Genomic DNA, 27,963 nt, shown 5'->3' with positions numbered 1-27,963 from the left:
CACGGTCGAGCGTGGCTGGTGAGACAGAGCCCCGCCGAGCTCTGGGTGAAGTCCCGCCCCACAGGACCTGCGGGGACACTGATGCTTTGTCGCGAGTCCCTGTTTGGGGGTGACCGTGACACAGGAATAGATAACGAATACCGCTATTTGGCCGTGGGTGCAGCTGAACGCCAGGGAGCAGGGGTGGGGTTGGAGCGGGGAGCAGGCTGTGCCGCATGGAGAAAGGAGACATTGAGAGACATTGAGAGAACAGGAAGACACCACACATTCAGTTGTCAAATTCGGAGCATTTACTTTTCTTTTTCCTGAAATCTGGGTTTGCAGCAAAGCAAAATTGTTTCTACTTTTACAGAAGCATTGATCTAAGCTAAGAGGATTCTTTTCCATATAGAAATTAAAAGGAAGGTAGTCATCTAAGACCTCACTACCACTGTTTGTACTTAACTGTTGTAACATTTAAAGATCTCGTTTCATACTTTGCACAAAGCCAGGAGCAATTCTGAGTAATAATTACATAACGAACATTTTGTCTACACTACAAATAATAAAACTTTAGTTCTTCAGAAATAATGCCCAGAAACACTTTTTTTTTTTCTCTTTTTCGCCTAAGCATGCACCATACTCTAAGATCCAGAAAAGGAGCCTTTACCGGGGCCCCCGCACTCCTGCTTGGGGACCACGCGGCGGGCAGAGCCTCCCGCCCGCGGTGGCAGCCGGCAGCCGCCCGCCAACCCCGGAGCAGCGGGGCCCCCGCTACACGTGCTCCTTGTCGAACTCACAGAGGAAGGGCATGGTGAGGTGGCAGGCCACGTCGTTCCAGCCCCCGGAGGCCTCCAGTTCCACGCAGTCCTCCTCGTCGTAGGCGTTGTTGGGCTCCCCGCTGCGCCACTTGCTGAAGGTCTGCATGGGCGAGCGGTCCGCGTAGACGAAGGCGCCCTCCCGCTCCAGGTCGTTGATGCCGATGAAGACGCGGGCCAGGCCGGCCTGCGCCACGTAGGCGGCCAGCAGCCCGTTGGCGGCCTCGTCCTTGGGCATGCCCAGCGTGCCGCCCCGGCCCTGGCAGGCCAGCTGTGCGTCCACGTACCGCTTCTCCTCCTTCACCAGCAGGTAGATCTTCTGCTCCGTCTCGCGCACGCCGGCGACGGCTGCGGGGACGGGGCTGGAGGGTGAGCGCTCGCGGGTCCCCGGCAAGCCCGGGGCGCCAGCCCAGCACGCGTGCCCGGGGAGCAGACCCAGGGCCGCTCTGCCTCCGGGCGGGGGGACACGGGAGCAGGGACGCCCCGAGAAGCACGTACCGTGTTTGATGAACTTCAGCTCCGCTGTGATCTGGGCGACCTGGTTGTCCGTCTCCCCGACGGCCTTCCTCAGCTGGCCGCACTCACACGGGATGCCTGCGGAGACCGCGCCCGGCGTGTGATGGGACTGACCCAGAGGCGGGCTCAGAGAAGGAGGGGACACCCCCTCCCCAACATGCTAAGGGATTCAACAGACACGAAGGCCTTGGAGGAGACCGCGCCCGGCACGTGATGGGACTGACCCAGAGGCGGGCTCAGAGAAGGAGGGGACACCCCCTCCCCAACATGCTAAGGGATTCAACAGACACGAAGGCCTTGGAGGAGACCGCGCCCGGCGTGTGATGGGACTGACCCAGAGGCGGGCTCAGAGAAGGAGGGGACACCCCCTCCCCAACATGCTAAGGGATTCAACAGACACGAAGGCCTTGGAGGAGACCGCGCCCGGCACGTGATGGGACTGACCCAGAGGCGGGCTCAGAGAAGGAGGGGACACCCCCTCCCCAACATGCTAAGGGATTCAACAGACACGAAGGCCTTGGAGGAGACCGTGCCCGGCGTGTGATGGGATTGACCCAGAGGCGGGCTCAGAGAAGGAGGGGGTGCCCCTCCCCAGGATGCTAGGTGATTCAACAGACACGAAGGCCTTGGAGCTGCAATGGAGACTTCAGACTTGATCCTAAAGGGCAAGGAGCAGCGGAAGGGTTTTCACGGGGGCGCCAAGGTCGGATTCACGTTTCGCAATCTCGCTCTGGTCGCCGTAGGAGGAAATCAGTGGCGGGATGGCGGCGAGACGGGGGGGGGGGGCGAGAGCAGGGGGCTAGGACAGTCGCCTCGGGGAGACTGCGGGCAGTGACGGCGCGGGAGGAGAGACGACAAGACGTTTGAGGCCGGTGGTGGGGCTGGACCCGTGGGGTGATACTCAGTCACCCGGCGTGGCCGCCCTGCCTCAGCTTAGGTGCTTCCTCCTGGGCCCTCGGGGGGCCCTGACCTTCCTGCCGCGAAGAGCCGCGCGTGCGCAGGAACCTTCTCAGAGTGCCACGCGGCCGTCACAGCGTTTGGGGGGCCCGTCGCCCATGGTGGCGCTGCTGGCTTCGGCTTCTGCACCGGACCAGGAGGGGCCGCCGGCTCCCGCGCACGCTCTGCTCTGACTGTGAGCACAGACGCAGGACCTCTCGCCTCTTCCGGAGAAACTCCATCGTGCGAAGCTCTCCGCCTGCCTTTCCAGTCTGGACACACTCTTTGGTGTTGGCCCGTCTTCCAAACTCTCAGCCCCCTCTGCCACTTAGAACCCAAACACTCCCCAACACGCGGGCACCTGGAACGATGCTGGTGTGATTGGATTTTTTTTTTTTTTTAATGGAACTTTTTCTGAGATACACGTTGTCTTTGAGTTCGCTGAGGTTTGAGGCACTGATGTTTGCTGGAGAGATGGAACCGGCATCAACCTGACAGGTCCCCTCAGCTCGCAGGAAGGGCCTACCCAAGGGGCTCAGACACTGTATCTTCCCCCTCAATCTAGTATCTGTGAAGTGTCTCCTGTGGTCACACGTGGTGGGGACGAGGACCAGAAGGTCCAGACCCATTAGGATGGCGTTTCAGTAACGGGGCTGAGAGGCCACAAGAGCCTGAGTGATGGTGGCGGGAACAGGACACAAACAGACCTGGGGGACAGTCCGGCAGGGGATGGGGGACACTGCGCATAGACAGCCTGAACCTGGCGGGGACAGGGGTTGAGTGACATCAGGGTGGAGGTGCGTGCTGGGCAGGTGCAGCCGAACCCGGGGGAGCAGGGGTGGGGTTGGAGCGGGGAGCAGGCTGTGCCACATGGAGAAAGAAGAAAGGGCAGCAGGCAGAGCTCCTCTGAGAAGAGAGGAAGAAGCGGGGCAACAGGGCGGCAGGCAGGGAGGACGGGGGCTGCCCGCGGCCCGGTCTCCTGGCACCAGGGAGGGACAGCCAGCAGGGAAGTTGGTTAAGTCCACTGAACTAGGCCGGGGTCCACGGTGACAGGAGGGTCGTGGGGAGTCAGCTGCAAGGACACCCAGAATGAGGAACGTGAACCAGAAAGTACGGGCGCGCTTCTCAGAGAAGCTGGTGGTCAGGAGAAGGGGGTCCTGACGCTCCCAGAGACGCAGTAGGAAAGGAGGAAAGTGCGCTTTAGGACGCGTGTATCTAAGCCGGATCGTGATGAGGTATGATAATACACAGTGGGCGCGCAGACCACAGCCCTGAACGGGAATGAAGACATTCAGGTAGCAGGAAAGCAAATATTGAAATAGTCCACAGGAGGGTGTGATACACGAGGAAGGCGTGTCAGTTACACGTGCTTTTTCCAGCCTCTTAAGTTTTATGTCATGATTTATACTTTTTAAAAGTGCAATTTTAATACATTTCTAAAAACCCCTTGGACCCTTTATGCCATACCTGGTTCTCCATTAGGGCCAGGGGGTCCTATGTCACCAGAATCTCCTTTTTCACCTGGAAAAGAGAAGCAAGACCAAAGTCACGAAGCAGGGGTGGGGGCGTGTCCCCTGAGTTCAAAACGTCCACGTAACAATGTTCTTTCCTCCATGTGCAGTGCCCTGCGCTTTCTCCCAGACCCTCCTTCTGCGGTGAACTGTAGGCAGGAATGGTCTGAGGACGACTGACTCTTCAGGCTCTGTTTATGTGACGTGGAACATCCACATGTCACGGGACTTCAGAGATTACCAGATGAGCATCCTTTAAGTCAATTCTGGAAAACCCAGCCTGTTTCCTAGAACACGCTGTCATCTCGGAAATCCTTAACACCCAGCGCCAGGTCTCCCCACGTCCCACATCACAGCAAGAAAATTCAGGTAGAACAGGTAACGTCAGAGACGGATGGACCTTAGAGGTTACCTCATCCAAACAGAGTCAAGATGAGATCGGTCCTCCCTGTGCCTCTCTGAGAGGCAGCAAGGTGTCCCAGGGGCACAGCCACCAGGACACCTGGGCACCCGCCTTCCGTGGACAGGACAGACGGCTCAGCCACTCTGCCCCTCCGTTTCTTCCAACTTATGAAACAAAGGGATAGGAGAAAATCGTGGCAACAAAGCTTTCTAGCTGCTCTAAAATCAGACAATGGATATTTATTTTAAAATCACAGGAAGATTCCTAAAGCACTACCTTTCTTCCCCCTGAGAGAACTTAAGCTTCTCAGCTGACCTGGGACAGTGAAGGGGCAGCGACTTCTACATCCTTGGAGGGTCATGTTCCGTTTGATGGGGATGGAGAGAGCTCGGCAGTCTCCATCCAAGTGATTCCTTTTTTTTCTTTTATCAACATCAGGAGTTTGAAAATGACTCAAGGATCATCTTGACAAGGACCCAGGATGGCAGTCTCAGAGATGGAGCAGATCAGGTGAGCTAAGCCCAGTAAGGGCCTTCTTGGCAAGTTGCCCCCTGGTGAGACTCTGACATTTACCCAGAGCACATGCTGTATGTTAAAAGCACACACATCCCTACTTGTAGCCAGTATCCACTGCGTTCTTCACAGCAGCTAAAAGGTGGAAGCAACCCCAGTGGCCATCAGCAGATGAAGGGATAAATAAAATGTGGTCCATCCATGCAACAGAATATTATCCAGCCTTATAAAGGAAGGAAATTCTGACACCTGCTACAACATAGATGAACCTTGGAAACATTATACCGAGTGAAATAAGACACAAAAGGACAAATACTGTATGGTTCCATTTATATGAAATATCTAAACAGGCAAGTTCATAGAGACAGAAAGCAGATTAGAGGCTGCTAGGGGCTGCAGGGGTGTGGGGCGTTATTACCTCATGAGGACAGAGTCTCTCTCTGGGGGAATGAAAACATTTTGGAAATGTATAGCGGTGGTGGTTCTACAACATTGCAATCGTGCTTAGTGTCACTGAATTGTACACTGAAAATAGTTAAAGTGACAAATTTTATGTTACAAATATTTTACCACAATTTTTTTAAGCTTTTTCAAAGCACCCGCATTCCTCTCTACATCATGCATATCGATCTGTGTGCTCTGTAATGAATCCACGGGGCAGGTGTTTCCCACGGATTTGCCGGGAGGAGACATGCAGCTCGCCGAGTTGGCCCCACCCTTCGTCTCGGTCCTGGCTGAGGGACCCTTCCCACCAGGGACGGGCTGGGCCGGGGGAGGTCCGTGCCATCTATCAGAACTGACCACCTGGACCCACTCACAGCTCAAAGCCCCAGGCAGGGGGATGGGGCACAGGACTGTGGGCTCCGCGCTGGGCACAGCAGACGACAGCCAAACTCCCTCCCAGCCCCAAGCCCCCCAGCCTCTGTCTCCTGCTGCCAGCACCCATGACAGGACCTGGGGGAGCCCTTCACGGGGCTGGGGGGCCTCGCCTCCTTCACCCTGAGCCCTCTGGGGTCCAGCACGGGCGCAGGACGAGCCAGGGGCTCAGAGAACGTTTGCTGACTGAGTGCGGAATGGGGGGCAGGGGGCGCGGAAGAGCCGGGCGATGCTGAGCGACCCCTGAACTGCCCTGGGGACAGTCTCCTGAGCTGCCCACCCTCCAGGGTGGTGCAGGTCAAACGGGGTCGCGTGGGCACTGGCACTGCCTCCACGCTGCTGTCACCCTCCTGCCCGCCGTGCTCTCGGGGAGCCACCCCCCCAGCCTCAGAGGGTCTGAGTCACCCGAGCTGCAGGAGGACGGACAGTGTGTCGGGAGCCCGGTCCTTCCGCTGCTTGACTGGGGCTCCTGATTCTCCCCCAGGCAGCACGGGAACCCCGAGGGGCAGGGAGCGCCCCCCCCCCACCTGCTGGCACCCAGTCAAGTCCGATCGATCCCAGAACGCAAAGGCTGGAACAGAGCTTATCGTGCATAAAGCGCACAAAATAAACACGACCACCAGCTGCTCTCTACGCGCCCGGGCGGTGAGCCTGCGAGGGGACGTGAGCGGAGGTGTGCCGGAAGTACCTTTAGAACCAATGGGACCAATCTTTCCATGGCGCCCCACGCCGCCTTTCTGTCCTTTGTCACCCACGTCTCCTGTGGAAAGCAATGAGATCACAGTTGGTCGAGGCACAGGTAATGCAGTACATCTCCTGTGTGTCACCCCACATGAACACGCACGCACACACACACACACACAAGGAGACCAGACACGTTACAACTCTTGTTTAACCTCTCCAAGGTCGGGTATCCGACTGACCCCAGAAGGTTCTACATGTCGCCTGCTGATGTATTTCCCGAAGGAAGACACACCTCCCCTAAAGTCACACACACTGCAGAACAGAGGAGGCCATGCGGTACATCCCCATGTCCTCAACTCAACCAAGTGCCTTAGACTGAGCACTTCCAGCCAGCAAGCAAGTCCTAGTTCTGTGATGTTCCCACAACTCAGGCCAGGTCGAGGTCAGAGGACAGAACACAGGCTGAGGGGTGAACCGCAGCAGAAATGCAGATGCCCCACCCAAAGCCGGCTTACGTCTGCACAAGGGTGAAGTGTCTGGCACAGAGCATGCGCACATATGTTTTCTTATTTGGTTACAGGAGGGATTCATCGCGCAGATGGGGTTCACGGGGGCTAAGCGCTTGCCCGGGTCAAGTACCTGGTCCCGCCACGAGGTGACTCCTGCCCCGGACACTGTGTACGGTGCGTGACGCTGGGGACACAGGAGGGACAGGGCTCAGAGCCTGCGGGGGGTCGGGGAGACAAGCGGCCGGTGGTAACTCACACCGCTAGTACTGTAACAGGAGGTGCCCAGGGCGCTGAGGAGGCCTCCGGGAGCTGGGGAGAAGAGAGCCACCAGCCAGGACCGTGTCACTATGCCTCTGGTCACACGTGTACAAGGCCTGGACAGGGGCGAGACCGGCACCAGCTGGAGGCGGCCCAGGGAAGCGGTGTCGGGAGGGCAGGGAGAAATTCCCAGACTTGAGAAACGTCTGGGAGGCAGAAACGACCACGTCTGAATGACCAGCGTGAGGGAGGGTCAGGGTGAAGGGGACGGTGGTGCCCAAGCCTCTGGCCTGGTCGTTGGTGGGTAGGGGTGCCTGTCCCCGGAGGGCAGGAGGGAGAAGGGGCAAGAAGACGGCACCCTCAGGTCGAAATGCCCGGGACGAGCGAGGAGAGGTGTCCGGCAGGCCTGCGGGGACTGCGTCTGGGGTGGGGATGGAGCCCGGGGGCCCCGCGTGCACAGACCTGCACCAGGGGGCCCAGCGATAAGGCCCCCCGTGGGAAGAGGAGGCCGGGGACCCTGGAGCGCCGCATTGAGGAAGGCGAGCCCCTGGGCTGAAGGGGGAGGCGAGAGAGGGAGGGAGGTGCCGACAACTGTCAGAAGAAGCCCAGAGAAGTCGCAGGACGAGGACGGGGACGACCCGGAGGGTCTCAGAGGCTGGGGTGGGAGGTGAGGAAGCAGGACCCCGGGTGCAGACAGCTCCTGCAGGGCTGGGCGGGACGGGGAGCGCGGGGCTCGCTGGGGCAGCTGCGGTCGGGTACCGGCTCCGTCTGGGCTCCGTCAGCTGGGCCAGCCCTGCCCTCCCCTCTAAGCCACCCTGACAGCCCGGCCCTGCTTCAATCTCCTGACTTGTCCTTCCAGGGTCGAGGAATATATAGTCTTTCTGTGTCACGTTATGACAGCATTTCAACCTGATTAATTCTCTAACAGGAAAACGGCAGAGCAGTGAGAGGGAAAAGATAACAGGAAAAAAACAGTTTTCAATCAGTCAGCCAGTCAGTCAATCAACTGCACTCACCCTATTGGTAATCCAGAAAAAGAAGTAGCGCTGAAATCATTGATAAGCACTGCCTTGCAGTGATACATGCCAAAATATTTACTAAATAAGTATTTATTTAGTAAATATTCTACTCTGAGGATATGGTGAGGGGCTTTACTTTATCACTGGAGGAGGAACAGGATATTCAGCTCTTGGGCCAGACGGGACCACAGAGGCCCCTGGGGCTCTAAGTGCACCCCCCCAGCGCAGCCGTCCTGAGGCAGCTCCAGCCGTAGAAAAGTGTTCCTTCAGTGACTTGCAGGAACTCGAAAGCTGCCGCCTGCTCCGTGCACCCAGCAGTTCTGGTTTTGCAGCCAGAGAGATGCACCGTCCACAGACAGTCCTTCAAGCGTCTGAACTGTTTTCTCCCGAAGTCTTCCCCTCAGCTTCCCCGCCCTGTCTTTTCTCCCACACGGGCGCATCGTGCCCCCAGGCAGGCCTGACCGCTGTCCCCTCCTGCTGTGGACCGACGTGCCCCCCAGATTCATAGGCTGAAGCCCTGACCCCCACGTGATGCATCTGGAGGGGGTCAGGGTTAGAGGAGGTCATGGGGGCGGGATGCGTCCCCCGATGAGAGGATGAACAGCCTGGAATCCTCCCTCTCCACCATCTGTGGACACGGCCAGAAGTCGGCCATCTGCAGGCCAGGAAGAGGGTCCTCCCCAGACCCCAACCGTGCAGACAGCCTGCTCTGGGACCCCTGCCTCCAGAACCATGAGAAATCAGTACCAGGGGTTTAAGCCCCCGTGTCTGTGGTGTTTGGCTATGGCCCCCAAGCCACTTGTCCGGACCCTTGAGCCCATTAGTGTGGTCTGAGCCCAAAGATGACCACAGACTCCCTGCTCAGCCTTCTGCAAAGTGTCCCAGAGAAAAGCCCGCGTCCCTGGAACGCACGCTCGGCTACTGCTGTCGTTCCAGGGCCCCTGGCCGCCAGCCTCCTTCGGAACACCTTTCCTTCAAAAGGCCAGCGTTCCCGTCCCTAACTCTCCGTCGTGCCCCTCCTGAGGTCCTGGGGTCAACGTGAGCCCTGGGGAAGCTGGGCTGAGCAGGATAAGTGTCGAGACGACCTCCGTGTTCATGCTTTTCTTACTTTCACATCTCGCCAAATCATGGGGTGGTTTGGCTTGTTTTCACGCTGTCTCAGCAGGGTCTGCTAGGACACTTGCTGTGGCGTCCTTACAGGGACGTGCAGACCTGACAAACTGGATTAAGCTCGGGCTCCATCGGGCCGTCCCACGAAGACAGTGCCCAGAGCAGGAGGAGGTCTCGGAGACCCCCAACCCAACCCTATCTTCAGACAGGAAGGCAGAGACACAGAGTCCGAGGGATTTGCACCTACAGTAATGAGTTGGGTGGATTGTTCCCAGCATGTGGATCCCACTGAACTCCCACTGGAGGGGGGCAGGGTCGCCAGAGTCTGGAGAGTGGCCTCCTGCCCGGGGAACACGCCTCCTCGTTCAGAAGACCCAACACTGCAGAGGAGTCTGGTCCACGTTTTAATGGGCAGATTGGGGCAGATTGGGTGTGAGTGCAAACCCATCACCTGAAGAGTCTGCTGTTTGCTAAGATTCCACCTAGAAAAGGTGAGAACAGAGTGTGGGCCTCCTACCAACCTTGGGGTCACTTCTGCCCGAGACCCCTCCCCGCAGAGGGGAACTCAAAACAACACCTGCCCACCCCTCTGCTCCCACCCAGACGGCTCCTGCCGCCCCAAGCGGACAGGCAGCGGGTAAGGAGGCTCGGAGGAGCACCCTGGAGGGGAAACACCTGCGATCAAAAACTGGTAAAGTGCTGCCCCCTCACCCCCCAACCCCGCACAAAATCTCTCCGCTTAGCAGACGATTAATTCATGATTCATTGCATCTGCCGCAGGATGCAGTCAGGGTCTAGCACACATCCTGCTGTGGTAAATAAGTCATAACCTGAGGATGATTGGAGAGCCTCTGGCTTTCAGCCCATCTCTCAATTGCACAGCCGAACTTTACCACTAATCCAAGGTTGCTGCTGACACGTGGCACCTGCCCCCAGCAGGTACTGAGCCCAGCTCCTGCCCTTGGAGGAGTGTGGGACGCGGCCCCTGCCACAGGGGGCTCCGAGAAACCAGGCACACGTATAGAAAATCAATCGGATGCCAGCAGCTCACGGGGCAGGGGGATGGGGGCAGGCAGCGAGCCCAAGCCCAAGGCGGGGAACGAAGGCGCTGCAGGTCTGCAAACCTCAGGGTGGGAGTCCCCCAGGGGCTCGTCACCACGGGCATCCGCGTCGAGCTCCCAAGTGCTGCGGATGCCGCTGCTTCCAGGACCGGGCTTGGAGACCCCTGCGGTTTGCGATGTGAGAAGGCTGGAGCTGCAGGAGGTCACCCGTGCAGGCCAAGGCTAGGAGTCAGGCAGCCCCAGGTCTGTGGCCCAGCTCTAGCTTTGAGGCTGAATCTCTCTGCGCCTCAGTTTTCTCTCTGCAAAGTGGTGTCCTGTAATAACAGCTTGTCTGAGACTCCGGGCCCGCAGCGCCGTGTGCACAAGGCTTAGAGCTCGGGCCCTGGGGCCCAGCCGATCCGCCCCCTGTCATTCGGCTGTGCTATCTCTGTGCATTTCTGACCTACATAATGGGGCTAATAATAGCCATAATAGAGCCATCTCACTGGGCGTTGAGGGAAATGCGAGCACCGTCGGGAAGGGCATCTGGCACGTAGCAGGTGGACGTAAGTGTTGGCCACTGTAACTGTCATTTGGAGGCAGACCCTCCGAGCTGGGAAGCTGCTTCCTCAGGAGCGATCCATGTCCCCCATGACCCCCTGGATCTGCACAAGCATGCAGAGCCTCAGGCCCCCCAGCTCAAGCACCAAATTCTGCATTTTAACACATCCCTGGGTGATTCCAGGGGCCCCAAAGCTGGAGCAGGACTGGACCAGACCCCACGGGCAGCCCTCTTTGGAGGTTGGTTGAGATTCCATGGTAACCCACTGCTTGCTGCTGCCAGGAGCAAACTAGTGTTAGCAATAAAGGTGCTTGCAATCTGGGGCAGTTGTGCTCGTTTTTCCAACTTTCAGAGATAAATTAGAATACTTCCAGGTACACTGTGTGCCAGGAAGGCGTGTCCACATGTACTGATGGATTTCAACCTCACAGTGTTATTGCCATTACCACCTGGTATGGGCTGAATTGTGTGTCCTCCAAAATTCCTATGTTGAAGCCCTAACCCCCAATGTGACCATATTTGGAGATGGCCTTTCAAGAGGTAATTAAGGTTACATGGGGTCAGAAAGGTGAGGGCCTAATCCGATAGGAGTGGTGTCCCTGTAAGAAGAGGAAGACACACCCAGAGAGCCACACACAGAGGAAAGGCCTCGTGAGGACACAGGGAGAAGGCGGCCATCTGCGCCCCACGGGGAGAGGCCTCAGGGAAACCAGCCCTGCAGACACCATGGTCTCTGACTTCCAGCCTCCAGGGCTGAGAGGATAAACATCTGCCATGTTTGTTGCGGCAGCCCCAGCTGACTGGTACACTTTCCCTCTGCCCCAGAAGAGAAACTGGCATCAGAGGGGTGGTGCCACCCACCACCAGTCATGCAGCTAGTACGACTGGTGTCCAGTGACCCAGGGCACAGCCTGCAATCGGGCAGCCCAGGCCCGGGTCCCAGCCCTCCACCCACGCAGCCCTGGGTGAGTCCCAGTCCTCGGAGCCTCGGGTTCCTCACCTGCAAAGTGGCACTACCCCTCAGGTCGCTGAGCATGGGACATCGGCCCAGGTCTCCTGGCCACATCCAGGGCCCCGAGCCCTCACCTCGGCTGTGGGGCAGCGGCCTGGTCTCCACACACCCAGCCACAAGCCAAGGCTGCACTTCCAGGGCTGGGCCTGAGGGCATGCTACAGGCTCGTGGGAGACAAACGACCCTCCCCGGGGCCCAGAAGGTGGGAAATAGGAAACCAGAGAGAGCAGAGCCAACACCCAGCCTCCCGTGGTGCCGGCTCACCTGTGAGGAGCCGCTCAGGGGCCAGGCCTGCCCTGTCCCTGCTCAGCCCTGCACCCTCGGGGCCCACGGCCCGGGCCCTCGGACCGGAGGAGACCTGCTTCGCAACGCCCCCTGATGACCTCACAAGAGGGCCTCGGTGCAGAAGGCTAGGCGCTGGGGGCAGCTGCACCTGATGCGGACGGCCACCCCCGCCAGCACGGCCAGCGCCCCGCTGTGCACGGCTCCCAGCCGTCAGTCCTGCCCAAGATGGGGGTCAGAGTAACAACAGCCACCACCTGTGGGTGCCTGCTGGTGCTGGGCAACGCATGCACACACACACGTGTACACACACATATACACACGTACATATATACACACGCATATACATGCATGCACGTATACGCGCATTCACATACATATACACACATATACATGCATGCGCGTATACATGCATTCACATACATATACACATGCACATATACACACATTCACATACATATACACACATATACACACATGCACATATACACGCATTCACACACATATACACACATACATATATACACAATGCACATACACACGCATTCACATACATACACACATACACATATACACACACACGCACATATACACGCAATCACACACATATACACACATACATATATACGCACATGCACATGCACATGCATTCACATACATATACACACGTATATACACACATGCACATACACATGCATTCACATACACACACATAAACATACAGTATATACACACATGCACATATACACACATTCACATACATATACACATACATATATACATGCATGCACACATACATGCATTCACATACATGTACACACATGCACATATACACACATTCACATGCATATACATATACACATGCACGTATACACGCATTCACACACACATACACACATGCACATCTACACACATTCACACACATATACACACATGCACATCTACACACATTCACACACATATACACATACATATATACACATGCACATACACGTGCATTCACGTACATACATACATATACACACATTCACATACATATACATGCACACATACATGCATTCACACATACATGCATTCACATACATATACACATACACACATATACACACGTTCACATACATATATACACATACATACATACGCATATGCACACATATACATATGTGCGCCCATACATATGCACACATGCATTCCAAATATGCACATACATATACATATATACATACACATGCATATACATATACACATGCACACATATCTACATTCACACATACATGCACACATACTCACAAACAGCATGTTCAAACATACAAACACACACCAAGCAAACCTTTCATCCTCACAGCACTCGGGCTGAAAGCTGGAAGCAGGAGCCTACAGCAGGCCCCTGCACACAAGGTCAAGGGTGTGGGCTGCCGTTCCTAATAGGAATATTCTACCTCTGGGGTGTGTTGGAGAAGAAGAAAAAGCAAGAACCACTGAGTTCCCCGAGATGCCCACACACTCTCTACTTGAGGGCAGCCCAAGGTCGTCTGCGATGCTGACCTGCTTTAACTCGCAGACACTCCTTGGAAAGCAGCAGGAAAGCAGTGTGGTTGCCAGCCTAGAGGAGACTGGATCTGAACAAGAGCCCTGCTGGCTTCATCCCGCCTCCTCTTGCTTCTCCAAATGACAAGAAGCTTTTTGCAAAAACCAAACAAATCTCCCCACCCTGCTGGTGTGGGATGATTGGAAACGCACCAGACGCACTCAGATCCGGTCCCTTTAAGTCTCCAGAGCTGGCGGTGGCGGCTCCCCAGGGAGCTGTGGCTGCGGTGCCAGCCCTTCCCATCCCGTCCCGCTTGTGAGAAGTGTGCTAGCGCACATGTGTCCTCGGGACATGCACGAGGGACGGGGGCCGCGCGCAGCGGGCTGCTAATTCTTATTAATTTTAATGAAGATCTCACAGCGTCCTCTGAAGAGGAGACAAGGCAGAAAGAGCACTTGGCATCCAGCTTCCTCAGCGACTTTTAACGGAGATAATGTGCACATTACAGAGCCCAGAAAGCCCGTCCTGACGTAGGGTCGCCCTCCCCCATCGCAGGCCAGGTGGGTCCCCAGCTTCTGCGCCCAGGGCCCCGGCGGCCTCTTAGCTGCGTGTCTGGGGACTAGGAGCCTTGAAAGCTGGGACGACACGCTTTTAGCAGGTCGTGTCAGCAAAGCCATCTCCGTGCTGTGTGCACACAGCGTGCACTCTGGCAGTGTGGGGACAGCTCTCATTTCAATAAAGGACAATGGACAGCGACAGCAGGGGCTCTGTGGGCCCTTGGGCTTGTCTTTGTTATTCCAGAAAAGGCAGCCGGCAGCTTTCTGGCGCTTTCTCCTACAGCTGTTTTGAGCTCTCAGCAGGGGCGCTGCTCAGTGTGTGACCAGAGGCCACCCCCCAACACAAGGCAAATCAGCGGAAGAGGAAGCCCCCCTGCAGCAGCCCCATGTCGACGCGGCTTGCATTCCGTGGAAGCTGACGTGAGAAGGGCGCCCGGTGGAGGGCGTCCAGATCCTCGCGATCAACCTGCAATCCCACCCCACGCAGCACCCGGTGATCGGCAGCCCCGGCGCCGGCCAACGGACTTGCCCCGTCTCAGGCCGCCCCCCCAAACCAAAGCTGAAGCTGCATTTTAACTCCAGGCCCAGCTGGTCCCCATGGTTTGAGAAGCATCCTGAGAGCAGAGCTGTCTGCTCAGTAGGCAGCAGGGAATGAACCCAGCTTGGCGTGTGCAGAGGCCTCGGCCCGCAGACTTCTCTAGAACCTGGGGAGGAGCAGGTTAGGCCCACCTGAGGCCTCAGCCGCAGACAGGCCACCCACAGGTTTCAGAGACATCCCAACACGTTGAATGTCAAGATGTTTTACAAACAATTGATTGAGCGCCTTCCAAGGGCCAGGTCCTTGATGGGACGTGAACACCCCGGTCAGGAGCGAGGTGGTAAGTGAAGGAAAGGGTCCCACGGGGGAAACAGAAATGTGCAAAAACCCAGGGAGATGGGACACCAGAGAGGAATTCCGGACTATCGCAGGGAATTACTCACGCTTTTTCATAAACTAGCAAGAAAGTTAGTCTTCTAACACTTTCATAAAGAATGTTACTGGTAGAAATAACCAACACCAAATAAAGCTGACGCTGGCTAAAACTACACAGGGATAAATTGTCTTTAACTAAAAATTGATGGGAGAGTCCTCTCTATACAATTTAGAGCTGAAATTTTCAACCAGGTGCAAATAATGACACTCTCAGAAGAGCTCAGGATGGCAGAGGCGAGAGTTGGGAAGATGTGAGGTAGGTAAAAAATAAAACGTTAAAACTGTTCAAGGAGGACTTCCCTGGGGGCGCAGTGGTTAAGAATCCGCCTGCCAATGCAGGGGACACGGGTTCGAGCCCTGGTCCGGGAAGATCCCACATGCCGCGGAGCAACTAAGTCCGTGCGCCACAACTACTGAGCCTGCGCTCTAGAGCCCGCGAGCCACAACTGCTGAGCCCGTGTGCTGCAACTATGAAAGCCCGCGCGCCTAGACCCCGTGCTCCACAACAAGAGAAGCCACCACAATGAGAAGCCTGCGCACCACAATGAAGAGTAGCCCCTGCTCGGCGCAACTAGAGAAAAGTCCACGCGCAGCAGCAAAGACCCAACGCAGCCAAAAAATAAATAAATAAATAAAATTGATTCTTAAAAAAAGAAACTGTTCAAGGAGTCCATGAAAATTCACAGGGGAAAAATAATTCCGGTGAAAATAATTTCTAAACAATGAAAATCAAGTGTGAACGATGTAAGTGCACTCCGTAAACACAACTGAGGATTTAAGTTGGCTTAACGTAGTGCCTGGGGAAATACCAACACAGCCTCGAGTGGAAATAGCCATTTTTGAAAGGTCCCAGGTGACTCTGAAGGGGCCCTCGTGAAAGGGCCGCTGTCTGGGATGAGCGAGGCCCCCCTCGGGTTCAATGCCGGTGGGCGTGGGGCTGGAACAGCTCGGAAGTGGGAACAAGGCAGCTGCCCGAGGGCCCACCGTGCGCCAGGCTTGCTGCTCCCAAGTTCCCAGCTTTCATCCTTTAATAAGCAATAGGGACTGATAGCGACCACGTTATTATTTTGCCTTCACGGGCTGGAAGCGCGGGTGTGAAGCCAGCACAGCTGGTAAGCGGCACGGCTGGCCTTGAGCGGGTCAGCCCCGCCCACACCCTGCCCTTCCCGCCCCGGCGCCCTCATCCCAGGAACCCCTTTCAGAAGCCTCTGGACAGGTACCCAGGTCCAGCCCACTGCCGTTCTTCGTAGAAGCCAAGCTGAGGCAGAAACCAGGCGAGTCTCCCCAGCCCCCCGCCCTGCAGCGGTCGCTGCTCTCCGAGGGGGACCGGGCCCCCGGGCGGTAGCTGCAATCCGCTAAGAGCAGGGCACTGCTGGGAACGCCTCCACGAAAGCAGGATGCAGGAGGATGGGAAGGGGGCCGGGAGAATCCCGCATGCCGGCGGGAGAGCGGTTCCAGTGAGGAGCCTTGGGGCGTCCTGGAGCTGAGGTCGTCTCCCAGCACACCTGGGGCCCCGAGCACGGCCCGCCTCGAGCTTCGCCACACTGCACCTGCGCTAGCGCTTCTGAGGTTGGCCGCGGCTCTCAGTTTCCGGGCTCCGACGAGCCCAGGTGCAGCCATGCTGACCCCGTGAGTGTGTGGGAGACCGCCAGAGCTCACAAACCCTCACCTGGGCCTCCAGGTGAGCCTACATCGCCAACAGGCCAGGGCCACGGCCACAGCAACCTTTCAAAATACCTGTTAACGTCAAAAGTACAGTTCATGCACATTGTTGGGAACACCAAAGACAGAGACAGGAGAAAATGTAAAGAAAAATTTAAAGAAGAAAATTTAAAGGTCCGTAATCCTATAACCCAGAAATGTCTACTACTAATATTTTGATTAATTCCTTTTCCATCCTTTTTCTTTGTCTTTTTGTAAATATCTTAGTGAATCACATGTCTGTTCTTGTATCCTATTTTATTCTCTTATATTCTATCATGCCATGGCCAGTCCTCTTTTTAAAGGTCATCCAAAACCGGATATTTCCTAGATTTCTACATAACTATCCCACTATTCAATAATCCAAATATATCCCACTTGGGTTGACTTGTTCTCTGTACTCTACAAAGTAGCAAAGACCCCAGACCAAACCTGCTCATTTTGTCAGCGGCGAAGCCAGACCCCTGGCAAGGCTGGTGATCACTGCCCCATCGCCTCCTGGCCTGGCAGGTTCCTTGTCAGGCAGGTCAGCGGGACGGTAAAGGGCCGGCCCAGGCTCCCCTCTCCTGCCCTAATCACACACAGGACTCTGCTCTCGGACATACCGCTCCCACTGGAGTTTTAAGTTACCCATGGATAGGAGACATTCATCAAAATGATTTCATAGCATGAGAAATACTTACACTAAAATTTGGCATTAAGTTTAAGAAATAGGTTCAAATTTATATACACAATATAATTACAACAAAGCGAGAAAAGTCACCCCGAAAAAGGAAATATACCAAAGTAAGTGGTTATCTCTGGATGATTTTATTATGCCTGATTTTTCTCACCACTCTTATATATATATATAAATTTTCTATCATGAGCACACCTCACTGTTACATGTTAGAAAAACTTGAAACAAGACAGATTCTCGATCCAGCTCAAATTCCCCTCCACACTGCCCCGCAGCTTTCTGCCTCAATTTACCCTCCAGGGCCCACACATCTGTTCTCCCCCTGTGACTCTGGGGCTCCAGGTGGCCTCCCCGAGGTCTCAGCACGTAACAGCCCTCAACTCGGTGGTTAACGACAGGAAAACGCAATGAATTAGGCTGTTGCCGTCCCAGCAACGTTCATCCTCGTCAGGAGATTCAGACGCTACAATAACAGTGTTTATAGTCTCTGCGTGCTTGTCCTGCCTTTTCAGGAGTGAGAATAAGAGAGAATGATGATGATGAGAGAGCGATGAGAGAGCTACATGTTGGTGACACTAGTGACGGAGATGAGAGAGCAGCCAAGGGTCCACACTGGCATGAAATTAGGCATTTCCTGCTGCATGTGCGTTGAGCTCAAACATCGTTACTTTGAAAAAACATCAACGCAAAAACCCCGCGCTTCCACTGCAGGGGGCGTGGGTTCAATCCCTGGTCAGGGAACTAAGATTCCACATGCTGCGCAGCTCAGCCAAAAAAAAAATCAATGAAATGGCGTCATGAAAATGAATTTGTGACCATCCAGAATAGGGGGATATTCACTTCCTAACTGTGAGATGTGACATTGTCCTCACAAGACAATAGAGGGGGACTTCCCTGGTGGCGCAGTGGTTAAGAATCCACCTGCCAACGCAGGGGACACGGGTTCGAGCCCTGGTCTGGGAAGATCCCACATGCCACGGAGCAACTAAGCCCGTGCGCCACAACTGCTGAGCCCACACGCCACAACTACCGAAGCCCACGCGCCTAGAGCCCATGCTCCGTAACAAGAGAAGCCACTGCAATGAGAAGCCCACACACCACAACAAAGACCCAACGCAGCCGAAAAATAAATAAAAATTAAAAAAAAAAAAAGAAGAACCCAAGAAGGGTTTTTAAAAAGACAGGAAAAGACAATCCTCAAAAAGGAAAAAAAAAGAAAAGAAATACCAGTGACTTTTAAACACCTGAAAAATAAGCTGACTTCATTTATGATAAGAGAGGCTAAGTTAAAGCCACACTGATGTGGCCTTCCACGGCTACCAGACTGGCAGCTTTCTGAGGCAGGGAGGGTGAAGGGGTCGGCAGTCTTACGCTTCAATAAACAGAGGGTAAATGGATTCGATCATTTTGGAAGGCCATATCCACCAACATTTCAAATGCACGTGTATTTTGATCAACAATTACTCTGTCCAGAATTTATCTTCAGGCTGTACTCAGGCACATTAAAAATGACATTTACAAGATTACTCACTCACTGCAGCAAGGCCCTAGGGAACTGTAAATCTGCAGTAATAGGAGACCAGTTAGATAAAGAATGGACACAATGTCTCCAGGCGAGAGCAAGCAAAACCTGCATGTCCTCCTGTAGAATGAATGATCTCCAAGTACACGGAGAAGTGAAAAGAACAAAATGCAGAACATTACATACATTTTGCAATTGTTTGTACAGAAGCAGGAAAGAACAGAGTTCACTTGGCCATTACAAAGTATCTCTGTGAAGATAAAGAAACCTAACAGTGGTTGTCAGTGGGGAGGGCTGCTGGTGGGGAGGGGAAGGAGACTAGTCACTGTGAATAATTTCTGTATGTTTTGAACTTTGAACCAGGAGCACAGTTCTTTTATTTTTTAATTAATTTGTTATGAGTAAAGGGAAAGTAAGAAATGAAAATCAGCACCTGGGCTTGATGGAGGGATGGTGGGGACAGAAGTACTCTGGATCTTGACTGTGACCAGGGTTTCACAGGCATTTGCAGCTGCCAGCCTCACTGACGGTACATTCTCAAAGGAGAACGTACGTAAATCACACCTCAGAAAACGGAAAAACTGGGACTTCCCTGGTGGTCCAATGGTTAAGACTCAGTGCTCCCAATGCAGGGGGCACGGGTTCGATCCCTGGTCTGGGAACTAAGATCCCATATGCCTCACAGCGTGGCCAAAATAAATAAATTAATTAATTCAAAAATACAAACCAACATTAAAAAAAATTTAAAAATGAAAAAACAGTGCATGGACTTAAAAATGTAACAACCTTTATCTGTGTTGTTACAAGAACCACCTAACTGCGATGCTCTGAGGCTGGGTGGGGATGGGCTGGATAATCTCAGCGCCTGTTCTCACAGAATAGTGTGCAGGCGTTGACAAAGCACTTCCAAACACAGCTTTTAAGGATTTCACAAACTTTAAAGCAGCAAAAGTAAGTATATCCTAATGATGACATTTACTGACATCACCATGTACCATGTAGCTACTTTTTTAGGTAGGATCTATTTTCTGTAAGCCTCAGCACAACCCCAGGAGGCAGGCTGAACGACACTATTTTTTTTCCTAATGAGGAAACAGATTCAAGGTGACTAGGGTCCGTTAGCCAAAAATGGGAGGCCACGGTGTAACCCCCCGTGCCCCACCCAAATCTGTGCTCTCTCTCCTTCGCACACCTGCATGACTGTTTCCATCACTGTTCACACGCCTCCATCACTGTCTGCACACCCTCATAATTGCACTTATATGCGTAACGATCACAAATGATCCCCATTTTGCACTTGAGGCCAAGCGAGCGCTGAGTTTCCGTACACACAACCATCCCGTTAGGCACACCTCCCAGGAGGCACTTTGTTTCTCTGGTGCCGGGCAGGCCAGAACCAGGGAGCCGTTTAAAGAGCCCTCTCTGTGCCCTGCTTCAGTCCTGAGACCTACACAGGTGTCAGGTTCCTCTCGAACGCCCCCCCCCCGCCCCCCGCTCCCCACCAACAGCTCTCGCAGGAGTCGGTGCCCCAGCTGTGCCCTTGGGGCCCAGGGGCAGCAGGTACCTTTCTCTCCCGTGGGGCCGACTCTTCCAGGCCGTCCTGGTGCACCTTTGTCCCCCTTCTCTCCAGCATCCCCTGTGGAAGAAGTCACATGCCTTTAGGACCTTGCTCTGAGCGCCGGGCTCCAGTATCTGTACAGAGGGACGACCAGAGAAAGCTGCTCGTCTGTGCCGCCAGCCAGGCCCCTTTGGCCTCCCTCTTCCCACCCCAACCCCAGGGGGTTTCATCCCTTCCTCCCAACCTGCTCCCACCCTTGGCTCGAGGTCTCCCTCCCCAAGTCTCTTCTCAGGATTCTGCTTCCTTGCCTCCTCGCTCCCTCCGGGAACGCGTCTGTCCCTCTCTCCATCCATCCCTCTGGGCTGCCTCCCAGTCTGCCCTCTGGTGCACAGGGCTCCCCAGGACCCACCATGGCTGCTCTGCTGCCCCTTACCGCCCGTGCTGGCCTCTCTCTTCCCTTGTCTGGCCAGTACTCTCGGGAAGAATAAACTTGGGCACACGAGTCGGCGTCCCCTTGTCCCTTCAGTGTGAGCACCCCCCAGAGGGTACACTGCTGCTCAGGGGCAGGGTCCTCCCGCACGGGGACACCTGTGACCAGGTGAGCACATCACCCGGTTCAGGCTCGCTGGCAGGTGCGTCCTGCTCTCAGCCTAAGCTCCACACTCCCCCAGCCTTCCGCACAGATCCTGACCATGTTTTGGCACATTTTGCTTTATTTCATGTTTTGTTCAGAACCGAAACGGGGAAACGGGCTGTTTGTTGAGTCTCCCCGGTACCCCACCCTTAGCACGTCCCAAGTCGACCTGATGGTTTTCCCCAGAAGTGAGTCTCTTCGGTGGACTTTCCTGCTTCTGCTGTTGAGACACTGCGTCTCCCAGACTCCAAGCTCCAAGCCCCACGGTCATCTCTGGTTTTCCGTCTCCCTCATCGGATAAGTGCAAGCACCTGCCCAGCTCTGCGAAGTCCAACCGGCCGCCCCCTCCCGATCCCCACGGGGGCTCCACGCTCAGCCACGTCTCCGCAGCTCTGGAGGTGAGTGGACCACCAGCCCGCCCTCACGCGGCTCGGGGCAGGAGACAGGTCGTAAACAACCGTGGAGACACCCTGTCGGAGCAGGGCATGGTACGGTGGAAGCAGAGGACAGAGTTCTGATGGGACATCAAGGCCCCTCCCGGTACCCCCCTGCTGCCCCCCACTCCAATCCACCCCAGAACCATCCTCCTAAAACACGGAGTCCGTTATGACACTCCCCTTCTCAAAGGAGATTCAAAACCACCAACAGCCTAATGTACTTATAAATAATGTCCCGTGTTTAAGCTCCTCCCCACAGGCCTGCACCTGGAGCCCAGGGGTCTGGTTACACTGCTGCCTCTGCCTAGTCGGCCGTGACCATCAACCCACCTGTGCGGGGTTCACCTGCTCACCTGACTGTCCCGGAAGCTGCTCCTCTTCCCCTCACTGGATCTCTTTTCTCCCGTGATAAGGACCCTGCTCTGAACCACAGTCATTGTCTCGTGGCCTCATCTAGCTCCCTGAGGTATCTGCCTCCCACGAGTGGGTGTGGGTGCTGACATGCACCTGCCTAGCTGTGCGCAAAGCAGGCCAACATCCAAGCGAACTTCCGTTCTCCGTAAATTCTCTACACGTGCCTTCATTCGGTAAGAGGCTTCCCTGAGATTACAGGTTCCCCGGTGAAATCACCCCAACTGACATTCTGGCCTTAAGGGGAGGGGGCATTCCATTTAAACGTAAGGAAACAAAGAGACAAGCAAAGCAAGTGCCATTACAACCTGGAATGCAGGGCTGGCATGTTACTGCCACCCCCTGTCACAGCTGTGACAGCTCCGTGAACCACTGCTGAAGGGCAGTTGACACACTTGGCACACACGGGCCCCTGAATCTCTGGGTAGTTCTCGGGTTTTTTTCTTATCTTTTAAAAAGAAAGGAAATCATTACAGTAGTAATATTTGGAGAAGAACTGATAGTCTAGCAAGAAATACCGACTAACAGACTGATCTCACCATCAAGAATCAGCAGACATTGGAGGGGCACCAACATCGTGAAAAAAGAAATAACCACCTAGGAAACAGGACTCAACGGGGCAGCCAGAATCTGACTGTGAAAGACACTGAATAGCCTCATAAAGACGAGAGAGAACAGGCACCTATGAACAAGAGCAAGGGGCAATGAAAGAGGACCAACTAGGGAATCTCGTGCATGAAATACATTTTTGAAACAAGTTACTCTATAGGCAGGCTGAGTAACAGAATGGCCAATGATAAAAGCTAATTCATGAGACAAATAATTAGGATGACGAACTTGTCTACAAGGCAACACTGAGAGAGAAGGAGATGGAAAGTTTTGTTTCGGTTTTGAAGTTATCAAGTTGAGCGTTGAAGAAAAAAACCCACAAATCCCAATATCCATCATACAGGAATTCCAGAAAAGGAGAATAGACATTTGAAGCCTTAATAGCCGTGAAGATTTAATAGCTATGATTTCCCGGCACTAAGGAAAATCACCAAAGAGCACAATGCAAGTGCCCACAGAGTGCCAGCAGGAAAAAAACGAGGGAAAATAACTCAGATGTGTCAGAGTGACACGCAGAACGTCAAGAATAAAGAGAAAATTCTATAAGCGCCACGAGGAAAAGGAATTTCTAAAGACTGCACGCACGTGAATGAGAATTAGATTGACATAGAATTGTCATTAGCAACACAGGGTACGAGAATAAAATGAAGCAATAACTTCAACAAAAGGGCTGTAATTTAGACTGAGATCAGAAGAGGCCTCTCTGATGAAGTGGCTTTTAACGGAGACCTGCTGAACCAGGAAGATGCAGCCAGGCAGAGATTGAGGAGACAAAGGGACAGCTGCACAGGTGAGGTGGGACGAGCCGGGAGGGCCGGGAGCAGACAGTGCTCAGACCTCGCACGGACAGCCCACCGGACGCCCCCGCCAGGCTTTAGGGAGGAAACTACCGTGGCCCCATGCCTGCGTCAGGGGAGGACAGTGAGAATCATGTTTCCAGGGTCCAGGCCAGAGGCAAGCATGATCAGTGCCCACGTCCCACCGCCCCCAGTGGACACAGGGTCCACATCGTGCCCACCTGCGTCTCCTGGAGCAGCCGGGAGAGCCCTGCACCGCACAGCGGCTCTGTCAATAATCATGGAAAATTAACACCAAGCAAACCCACCAGCTTCTTCTATAGATTAAGATAAACTCCTAGGGTTCACACACGGCCATTCGCTTAGTTCCATAATTTAACCTCCCCCCTGGGCCTGCCCCGTGAGGCAGGGATCACATCCACTTTACGATGAAGAGCCAGGCCAGAGACAGGCGACAAGCCAGCTAGCTCTCCAGCTCCGGGCAGCAAAACCCTAATCAGAGAACAAGCAGGCCACGTCCCCTGCTGGACCCTCCTCTGGACGAGAAAGCAGTCAGGACGGGAAAGAGGCAGGGAGACCAGAGCTGAGGAGGGAACGGGCCCAGAGCAGCATTTCAGAAGCGTGAAATCCCCAAGTGCGTGTGTTAGTCACACTATTGGCTCTATCAACCTTCTCTCAATTAATTTGATAAAACCTATAAGAATAACGATGCCCTTTAAAAATCTCTGAGCAGCAGCCTTGCTAGTACACACCAATGTTTTCCTACCTACAACCCATTTTTCCAGCCATAAAGGAAAGACTGCTCTTCCATCAAAATGAGTTGTTACTCTCTCCAAATACAAAGACAATGTGTTACTTTTAGGTCTGTAATAGCAGATGACTTTCTTCTCAAGGAGAAGGCTGCCTGGAGTCATGTTGAGAAGGATTCTGAAGCCCAGTGTGGATTCGGAGGAGGAAGCACCAGGAGGGGCCGGAAGCAGCCCGGGTGCCGTGTCCCCACAGACCGCCTGCCACCTCCAGGCTCCGTCTCTAAGGAAACGGGCACTGGCTCCTCCCTCGCAGGCTGAGCCTGGCCTGGTGGGGCCTGTAACCCTGACGTGTCTGATGAACAAATGGAGACCCGCTCACCTGCCTCTTTCCTCTTAAGGGCGGGGCCTGTGTTTGTCTCCACTGACCAAGGCAGGCCCTGGCACGTGTGCTGTAATCAGACCTTTCACAGGCTGCCCTGGCGCTCGGGCGCACCCCGGCGAGTGTGGCCTGCGAAGCCCGCATCCCCTGCCTGGCTCCCTGTGTGGCCAGCGCGCTTAGTGGTTGGCAAGGCACTCGGAGGAGGCAGGAGGCAGCACGCCTGCCCCTGTGCCCTGGGGCTGGTGTGATGCTGGAGCTCCACCCATCGAGCGCTGGGAAGTCCTAAGTCCCCCGAGGCCCTGACCGAGCGGACACGGAAGAGCCTGGGACGGAGCAGCCCCCCTGTTTCTGCACTGTGCCCGGCTCCCTCTGCCCCCGGGGGCATCCTGCTCTCTGTGCCCTGTGAGCAGCACAGAATGTCCTCAAGGTCGGAGCTTGACCTGAAGAGGAGCTGAGTGGGACCAGGCGCCGGGCAGAGAGCGGCCGGCCCGCCGCTGCCCCACGCTGCACGAGACGCGGATCCAGGGAAGGACTCTGCCGTGATGCCAACCTCCACTTTGCAGGGGACGCACATCTACGTGGACCTGAACTTTCGCTGCTTAGAAGCCCCAAACTTGCTTTGCTGCCGTAGATTTCTCTCCTCCACTCTTGCCCCTGCTGCCCAACGTAAAAACCAGAACAGTGAAACCCCTCCTCTGTTTCGGGTCAGCACCCTCTCGTCACAAAGAAGGAACTCTCGCTGACCCACGCTTCTGCGTCAGAACAAGGTACACACAGAGGGTAACTAGGTGAGGTGGGTGTGGTCGTCAATGTGACTGCAACCAGTTCACAAGGTACCTGCCTATTCGAGCATCACGATGTACACCGTGACTAGACAGAGCTTCTGTTTGTCAGTTACACCCCCAACAAAGCTGGAAATTTAAAAAAGAACAAGATATCCAGTTTCTAGGGGCTTTCGTAAATATACTGAGTTTCTCCACTAAAATCGCTGCTTTGGTGTTGACAGACTAGCGTGAAACCGGACGTGTGAAACGACGCTGCCACTGAAATGCTGGATCCAGAACACACACTGTAGGTAGCACGTGGTCTGCGTGTTGCCCACGGCCCCGAACATCCCACACAGCTTCAGCACCACTTGGGAGCCTGTATGACCACCTGCCAGAAGATGAGCCTTGGAGAGCAGGGCCCCCGCGGATTCCCCGGCAGACCCCTCCGCTGAAGGGCCCACATCGTGTCTGCTCACTGCAGACACTCCGTCTGCGTACGGGGGAGGAGCAGGAGGGTGACAGCAGGTCGGCTCTCTGGGGACCATACCCCCACCTGGCAATACAGTGGCTCATCACCGACCACAGCATGGTGTTGGGCGGTGAGAAATCACTGCTTAGAGGAGGTGAGGTGTCCCTGGAGCGGGCCGCCCTCGGAGAAGGAAGCACTGCAGGGGACCCGCCGAGCACGCGGGTCGGAACGCCCTTAATCTGGATGCAGCAGAAATGGTCACCAACGCAGATTTCAAAAAGCGTCTGTCTCAGAGTACCCTCAAGACGTGCTTGAAAACCCAGAGACATCTGAATCTTGATAGTGTCCCGGTTTTATACTTAAATTGTGAATGTGGCTAAACAGTAGACTATCTGGACCGAGCTTTCCCAGACACCCACAACTCCGTGCTCAGAGAGAAGCACTGCTGCTAGCGTGCCAGTGTATCTCCGTCTAGATTTTTTCCTATTTCTGTGTATTTGTATATTTTTAATGGGATTAGGAAGAGACTGTTTAAAGTTGCTGACTCTGGGACTTCCCTGGTGGTCCAGTGGTTAAGATTCCACGCTCCCAATGCAGGGGGCCCGGGTTCAATCCCTGGTCAGGGAACTAAGATCCCACAAGCTGCGGTGCAGCCAAAAAAGTAACAATGATAAATAAATAAATAAATAAATAAAAATTACTGACTGTTTCTATAACAATAAATATATGTTTAAACCATTCTTTAGGGCCTCCTCCCGGTGTATGTTTCCCAGGTTATCGGAGATTCGCTCCAGAGTCAGGAGCTGTGCGCTTCAGAGGCCCCGAGTAATTTTAGGAGCAGAAAACAAACGGCCGTGTATCTTCATTACTAAGAGCACACGCGGCCCTGGAGGGGCAGGAGGGGCAGAGTGGAATCTGGGGATGCGGGACCCTGCCCGCTGCTCTCGGGAGCACGAGGCCCAAGGGGCAAGCTCACCCCACGTGGTGGAGGCACCCTGTCCCCATCTTGAAATTCTTTCTTTTAAGCAAGAGACCCCACATTTTCATCTGCGTTGGGCCCCTCGAATTACGGAGCTGGTCCTGCTTGGGAGCCGCAAGGCTTGGGATCTCCTGCCCGTGCCCGGTAGAACCCGGTGACTTTCTGAGTGCAGATCCTCCCCCCGTGCTGGTGCCCACCCATCCCTGGTCTGCAGAGGCAGCTCCCCCTGGAGGCGAATTACAGACAAAGCGCAGGAGAAGTATTTTGGTTTTTCGAAGAAGGAATAAAGACCTCTCAGGTACCGAAACAGGAGCCCAGGCTTCAGAGCTACGAAACCCACTTAGACAAATGGCTAAGTTTCCCTGAGCCTGGACGGGCCTCATCTGCACCATGAGAGCATCTCACCCTGAGGGGCGCCGGAGGTGACGTGTGCAGTGCCTGGAACACACCTCGGACGCCTCACAGGGTCCCTGCGGAGAGGACCGAGCTGCACACGAACGTCTGGTTTCAGAATTACAGAATCCCTCGCCTGAACACAGTGTGGACGTCACGTACAGTCTGACCCTGGACTTTACAGAAGGGGAGACCAGGGCCATCGACGGGGCAGATTTGCCCGCGGCCGGGCCCCGAGCCGGCCCGGGGACGCGGGATGAGCGCTGCGTCAGCCGCCGCTGCCCGGGAGGCCCTGACCTCCGGGAGGCCCGGCGGAGGAAGTTACCTTTGAGGCCAGGGACGAGAATCTGCACGGAGCAGGTGTCGTCCACCGTCTGCTGAGCGCCCCCAGCCCGGAGCAGCGACAGGAAGGCCAGGCCGATCAGAGCCAGAGCCGGCTTCATGGTGAGCCCCGCGGCACGCTGACTCCTGAAGGGAGGGAGAAGCAGTAAACAGTGACGGGAGTTCCAGGAACCGGGACAGCGAGTGACAGTGTGCAGGCCGTGCCGGCCCCCACACCCGCCCCGCTCGGGGGCCGCGGTGGCAGCTGTCCCGGAGCGGCTCTCAGTGCTTTGGTGCCTCTTTCTCTCCCTGTCACTCTGTCTGTCTGTCTCCCTCTCTGTCTGTCTCTCTCTCTCTCGGGTGCCGACTTAAACCTCCACCACGACATCCCCTTTGCCCAGCAGTGACAACAGTCGCCACTCTGGATGTGTTACTCCAGATGCTTCTTCTGATTCCTTATAACTGACACTTG

At 55.0% G+C, this 27,963-nt stretch overlaps 1 protein-coding gene across 2 annotated transcripts; it reads right to left on the bottom strand.

Annotated features, from left to right (window-relative positions):
- Nucleotides 1-316: 316 nt before the first annotated feature.
- On the bottom strand, nt 317-27,963 carry COLEC11 (collectin subfamily member 11). 2 transcript variants are annotated; one of them, XM_068564537.1, is made up of 6 exons: nt 27,496-27,963; nt 20,553-20,624; nt 6,241-6,312; nt 3,717-3,770; nt 1,296-1,391; nt 317-1,145 (listed from the first exon to the last, which is right to left on the bottom strand). In XM_068564537.1, the coding sequence occupies exons 1-6, from the start codon at nt 27,611-27,613 to the stop codon at nt 754-756; spliced, it is 804 nt and encodes a 267-aa protein (XP_068420638.1). In that variant the 5' UTR covers nt 27,614-27,963; the 3' UTR covers nt 317-753. The 2 variants fall into 2 exon arrangements, with proteins under 2 accessions (XP_068420638.1, XP_068420639.1); XM_068564538.1 differs by lacking the exon at nt 20,553-20,624.

Source organism: Eschrichtius robustus, chromosome 15 (assembly GCF_028021215.1).
Source record: "Eschrichtius robustus isolate mEscRob2 chromosome 15, mEscRob2.pri, whole genome shotgun sequence".
Taxonomy (NCBI): domain Eukaryota; kingdom Metazoa; phylum Chordata; class Mammalia; order Artiodactyla; family Eschrichtiidae; genus Eschrichtius; species Eschrichtius robustus.
The sequence above is the reverse complement of the archived record's forward strand: the minus strand, read 5'-3'. Positions and strand labels throughout refer to the sequence as shown.